A 6,406-nucleotide genomic window follows, 5' to 3' on the forward strand; every position below is an offset into this window, starting at 1 on the left:
GGAGCCGTCGCCTGCCCGGTAAGCCAGAGCTGGGCGGCCGCTCGCTGTTCCGCGGAGCCGGGTCTCGGGTCGGGGCCTGACGGGGGTGCCCGGGCGGGCTCCGCATCCGCCTCTGCGGGCACCCGGGCCCCACCCGGCTGAGCCAGGCGGGGGTGCTGAGGTGGAGACGGCGAGGCGGCGGCGCGGGGGGCGCGGACCGGGCCGCGGAGCCCCGGGAAGGGCCGCGGAGGCGCGGGAGGGGCGCGGCGCCGCGCGGGGCCCCGCCCGGGGCTGAGAACCATCTTGTTTTCCACGCAGATCCGGAGGGGCAGCGCGCGCGTGTGTCGGGAGCGCCCCTCCTCGCCGCCGAGGCGAGGCCGCCGCGGGCTCGGTGAGCCGCCGTCCGCCCCGGGCCGGCAGGCTGGGCGCGCAGGGGCGCGGGCCCCCGCCGGGCGCGCAGCGGCACCATGGGCACGGTGCTGTCCCTGTCCCCCAGCTACCGCAAGGCCACGCTGTTTGAGGATGGCGCGGCCACCGTGGGCCACTACACGGCGGTGCAGAACAGCAAGAACGCCAAGGACAAGAACCTGAAGCGGCACTCCATCATCTCCGTGCTGCCCTGGAAGAGGATCGTGGCCGTGTCGGCCAAGAAGAAGAACTCCAAGAAGGTGCAGCCCAACAGCAGCTACCAGAACAATATCACGCACCTCAACAATGAGAACCTGAAGAAGTCGCTGTCGTGCGCCAACCTGTCCACGTTCGCCCAGCCCCCGCCGGCCCAGCCGCCCGCGCCCCCGGCCAGCCAGCTCTCGGGCTCCCAGACCGGGGGCTCCTCGTCCGTCAAGAAGGCCCCGCACCCCGTGGTCAGCTCGGCGGGGACGCCCAAGCGGGTCATCGTCCAGGCGTCCACCAGCGAGCTGCTGCGCTGCCTGGGCGAGTTCCTCTGTCGCCGGTGCTACCCCGCCTGAAGCACCTGTCCCCCACGGACCCCGTGATCTGGCTGCGCAGCGTGGACCGCTCGCTGCTGCTGCAGGGCTGGCAGGACCAGGGCTTCATCACGCCGGCCAACGTGGTCTTCCTCTACATGCTCTGCAGGGATGTGATCTCCTCCGAGGTGGGCTCGGACCGCGAGCTCCAGGCCGTCCTGCTGACCTGCCTGTACCTCTCCTACTCCTACATGGGCAACGAGATCTCCTACCCGCTCAAGCCTTTCCTGGTGGAGAGCTGCAAGGAGGCCTTTTGGGACCGCTGCCTCTCCGTCATCAACCTCATGAGCGCCAAGATGCTGCAGATCAACGCCGACCCGCACTACTTCACACAGGTGTTCTCCGACCTGAAGAACGAGAGCGGCCAGGAGGACAAGAAGCGCCTCCTCCTCGGGCTCGATCGGTGAGCTCCGGAGCCCGCAACACGGCTCAAGGATTCCATTCACTTTTAAAAATTTATAACTGAAACAAATCAAATTTTGTGTACAGTATGTGTCTAGCGAAGCCACCGAGGGCCTCTCCCTGCCTATGTTTTCTCCTTGGGGTTTTGTTTTGGTTTTTGGTTTTGTTTTGTTCCCATCCCCCTCCCCCAGACCTGTCAAGGAAGTCTGGGGACTTTTGAACTCATGAACCTTGTGCAAACCCAGAGGATGCGTTTAGAGCCACCCTGGCCGCAGACCTCTCGCTCTGGGGAACTCGGGGACTGAGCCGCCCCTGCCCACCTGAGCCCCTGCAGGATCCAGGGTGAGCCAGGCTGCCCACGGCTGCCCCAGTGCTGCAGCCGGAAAGGGGCCTCGGGCCGGGCCCCAGGGGAGGAGGGAGGATTTCTGGTGGCAGGCCGGGTCTTTCCTGAAAGGCATCTGTTTGGGGTGATTCATTCAGGGGCTCCTGGAGACAGCTGCCCTGACTAAGCCTCGGAGTGGGGTATGAGGCAAGATGTCCACCACCCCGGGGCGCCTACGTCAGGAAGGCTGAGCCTGGCTCAGCCAAAGCTTAGGTCCCATTGTTGACCAGGCCAGGTCCTAGTTTGCGGTTTCCTTTTTTAGGGAGAAAGGCTTTCCTTTACTGGGATTGCCTGCCCTTTTTCTCCTGGTCCATGGTTGCCAGCTCCCACGTTAGTGTTGGTCCACGAGCTGGTTGGCCTCATTAGGTTATGTCATTTTGGGTCCCAGCTAAAGGTGGGGTGAAGCTGGGGACGGTTCCATTGCTGGGTGAGTTTTTCATTAGAATAATGCAGCTTAGTCACTGTGCTGAAAGGCAGGACAGCAGCAGGTGCCCGCGAGCCCCAGCCTGCTTCCGGCGGGCAGCGCCTATGGCTGCAGTCAAGCCAGTGCCCACCCAAGCCGCCCGGGACCCGTGTCTGGCGCGCCCGGGGAAGTGCGGCCGCGTCCCGGCGATGTGGTGCCGGTGTGCCCCGCCCCCCGCCCGTCCACTGAAAGCAGTTCCCGGGCCGTTTCTCCCGGAGAGGAAGCCGAGCTACCCACGGCCCAGCGAGGCAGCTGCGCTGCATCTCGGAGACTCTTACAAGATGGAGTGTGACTCCGGATTGCTCTGGAAGCTCGGCAATTTCACAACTCCGAGCTGCTGGTTTGGGGGCACACCTTACTCTAGGACTGCAGAACGCATGCTGTGGACTTTACAGACTTTCCTTTTTTTCTTTCTTTTTAATTGGCAACGTTGAGGTTTGAATTCAGGGCCTTGCACTTGCCAGGCAGGCATTTTACTGCTGAGCCACACCTCCAGCCCCCAGTTCTCTTTCTCCCTGACTGGAGGCGTGGGGGAGGCAACAGAAGGGCCCGGCCTGGCCTTGGGGAACGAAGGGCAACGTGAGGATGCCACAGAGGATTCTGCTTTGCGGCCGGGGCCCTGGGTGTTGCTGGAACTGGGGGGTTCGGGTGGGGTTGGCGGGGTTCATTTTACATAGGAGTAGGTTTTAGGTGGCTGGCAACTTCCACAAGCACTACTGGAATTCACGTAAAGAAGAGAAAGCTGTGAAATTGAGGCCCTCATGGCCTTGGGGCAGGCAGAGCCTTTCAGCCCGGCCTTCCCAGGATGGGGAAGAGGCCTTGTCCAGGCCGAGCCCCGCGCCCGGCCAAAGCTGGATGGCGGGGGCCGGAAGTGCGGGCGCTGGCGCAGACTCACCGCAGCCTGTTTCCAGATTCTGCTGTTCTGCAGCCGCCGCTGCCGTGTGCGGCCCCCGAGCTCAGAGCCCGAGGGGCAGCCGGCCCTGGTGGCGTGGAAGGAGCTTTGGCTGAACCTGGCCTGGAACTGTGCCATTCCGTTGCATCCGCAGGATTCCACTTTGGGGTCTGTTTCCTTCTCTGTTTCTTATTTTTTGGAGAGTGCTGGGGCCTAAGGAAACTCTGTAGTTCCAGCCATGAGAAGCCTGTGGGCCCTTCCCCGTGCACTGGTCACCAGTATTGTGTAAAGGAACAGCTGACACACTTGAGTGTACAAGCAATGAACCCATTTGACATGCTGCTATGAAGACTACTTTTAGAACAACTACAAAAAAAAGGGGGAAAAAAAACCCTAACTTACAAAAACCCTTTTATTCTTTAATTGTTGCTTTTACAGTGATATTGTGCATGCAAACCAGGAGCATTTTGTGTCTTAAAAATAATCTTAGAACAGATGGCTGTGAAAATTACACCCATGCAGAGAACAAGCCACAGGAATAATAGTTCAGGATTTGGTTTTTCTCTTTTTCTTGTAAACCAGGAGGGTTGATGTATTCTTTCCATGCAGTTATTAGAATTTAGTTTTGTTCCAACAGTTCAACTTGGAATGAAAAGAAAATGTGCCATTTTCTTCCCTCAGAACTCTTCATAGCTGTGTATTTGAAAGCGCTAATTACACATGTGTGGTGTATGTTTTTTTTTTTTAGTGCAATTTCTTCCGTAGCTATTCTTTGACCAAACTGTGGGTATTGTTAATATTAATTTATACTTGTCTCATTTTGTATGTATGTGCCGTGTGTTTGTGAGGATGTGTGGTTTATAATCTGACAGTCACGAAGCTCAGTTTGGCTGTGATTTAATTCCCTGCCCCTTATTTTTATTTATTTTTGTACTGTGCTGATTCAATAAAATGCACTGACCATCCATTACATTGAGCTTTTTTTGTGGGTCTGTCATTTGTAGGCAGGCCGGAGGCACCTTTAATACCCGGCTCATACACTCAGAGCAAATTGGATTTGTGTTGCAGGGACAGTTGGGGCGCGGGCTGAGTACACTCAGGTGGCTTAGGGAGCAGTGAGGTTAAGCAGGCTTTGGTTTAGTGGCTGGGTAGGTGCTCCCCCAAGGTTCTCTTGGTGGAGGTGAACAGTGGGCATCTGGAGCCTAGGAGGGCCAGGCCAAGTGGGTCCTGCATGGGTGCCCAGCTTTAGACCTAACATGTCGAGGCTCGGTGCCAAGGCTGCTGCCCTCCTGTCTCTGTGCCTGGCCCTGGCGCAGCACTCATTGGCCAGCAGCTCATAGGCCTGCAAGCGTGGATTGATTGATGTCCATGGGGCCCAGCCCTGGGGCTCCCAGGTGAGCAGCTACCTAGCCATGAGTGTTTCCAGCCAGGGTCCGCCAGGGCGTCTCATCCATGGTCTGTGTCCCAGGCATCTGCTCGCAGCCTGCTTAAGCCACGGAAAAGGGTAGTGGGGATGTGTTTGCTGCTGGCCTTGGGCCCCACAGGCAGGGCTGTCAGCCTGGGATTAGAGCAGCGTCCGAGCAGCATCTGTAGTCTGGGTCACAAAAGCCCACAGCTGTGTGCACTTTCCTGCTCTGACTGGTCAGTGCCCCACAGCTGCTGAGCCCTGGGTGCTGTTGGGGAACCACAGGCCTCCCTTGCTCCCCCTTTCTCCCTCCTCTCCAACCAGCCACCTTGAGAGGAGGCTGGCCTAGCCTGGGACTTGGGCCAAGGGGCTCTGCGCCTGTCCTTTGTACACGTGTGTGCCTTTCACTGAACATGTCTCCTGATGCCAAAATGGCCGTGTTTGGATGTAACCCCGTGGCCTCCCCGCCTCTACTTCCCACAGCCTGCTTCTCACTGCTCCATATTTCTGTGCAGAAGCCCCTGGCAAACGATCATCCACCTTATGTTGTTGGTGTTTACTTCTCCCATCCTTTGGGATGACAGCTGACTTGAGATGAGTTAAAACTTCATGATTTAAATTAATGATAGATAAGCGGAACACATTTAAAAATAAGATTTAATGCTTTATTGCTCTTAGGTAAATCAAAATATGCTTTAGAAATAAAGTTAATTTAATGGGAAATAGGAATATATGCACCACACCGTAGACCTGTAATTAAATCAAGGGGAATTCACTTCATTGCATATAATCACAGCGGCTTCTCCCCGCCCCCCCGCCCCTCGGTGCCTACCGTGGTCACCGTCACCCTAAATTCCTGACCCTCCTTCATTTGTCACATGTGGGCTTTTAGTAGGTCAGAATGCCTGTGGACAGCAGGAGCCCTGGCTCTGTGAAAGGGTGGGTGAGGACCCAACCCTTCTGTCCACTCCAGCCTCGCAGGCCACCCATTTGGCATGCACTGTTTTGGTGTGCTTAAACCATAAACTTGCACATGTCTAGTGTAAAGCAACAGTTGGTTGGGACGTGATGGAGAGGAGAGAAGTTCCAGTTAGACGGTTCAGCTAGTGTCCACTGGTGATTGGCAAGCCCACTAGCGCCTCAAGACTGGGCTGCTGCAGTTCCGCATGGCACCGGCGGCTGAGCAGCCGTGGAGGACAGTTTCCAAGGGACAGGATGTGGTCAGGATTCCCTGTCATGAAGTGCATGCAGTGCAAATGTGTGCGAGCCCTGGGCAGGGGAGGAGGGTGTCCAGTGCTCGGCCAGCCAGGTAGCCCTGTGGGGTCCTGGGCAAGGCACTGGAGGTGGCACACAGGCGCTTGGTGGGTTGTGCAGGATGACGTCTGGCAGGAAGTGGAACACACCTCTGTCCCTCCTCTCACACCCTTGCCAGCTCCTCCTGGGGCTTGGCCCTTGCTGTCTGCCCTGGGGTTCTTTGTGAGGCTCTGGCCAGCAGCAGGCCTGCCTGAGCGCCCCAGCTCCTGCTCGCCAGATCCGGCAGCTGAGGCTGGGGGAGGAGGTCCCGGAAGGCTGCTGAAGCGTGTGCTTTTCCTCCTGGGCAGAAAGCGGCAAGTGGGCAGCACTCAGAAGATTCACGGGCCAGGCTCCTGTGGGGCCGGTACGCGGTGTAGGGTGGCACCCTGGCCTGGCCTGCAGAGCCAGGATCCCACTTTCTGCTGCTGCCTTGCAAAACCTCCTGCAGTTCCTGCGTGCTTTGGCCCCCCACCCCTGTCCTAGTTCTTGGGTAAGCAGAGAACATAACTAAGGGAAGTAGGAGAAAGCTGCCAATCTGCGTGTGCCTGGCACCTGCATCTTCTTACTAGAAGACATTATGGTAACATCTGACTGCAATCCCGCT

General features: G+C 57.9%; 1 protein-coding gene across 1 annotated transcript; it reads left to right on the top strand.

The window, feature by feature from the left end:
• Positions 1 to 421: 421 nt before the first annotated feature.
• Cdk5r1 (cyclin dependent kinase 5 regulatory subunit 1) lies at positions 422 to 1,689 on the top strand. Its single transcript, XM_048365805.1, is given in 2 exon segments — positions 422 to 938; positions 941 to 1,689. Coding segments are annotated over 2 exon segments (924 nt in total). The 5' UTR covers positions 422 to 446; the 3' UTR covers positions 1,373 to 1,689.
• Positions 1,690 to 6,406: the final 4,717 nt, after the last annotated feature.

The sequence above is a fragment of the Perognathus longimembris genome, chromosome 17 (genome assembly GCF_023159225.1).
Source record: "Perognathus longimembris pacificus isolate PPM17 chromosome 17, ASM2315922v1, whole genome shotgun sequence".
Classification (NCBI taxonomy): Eukaryota; Metazoa; Chordata; class Mammalia; order Rodentia; family Heteromyidae; genus Perognathus; species Perognathus longimembris.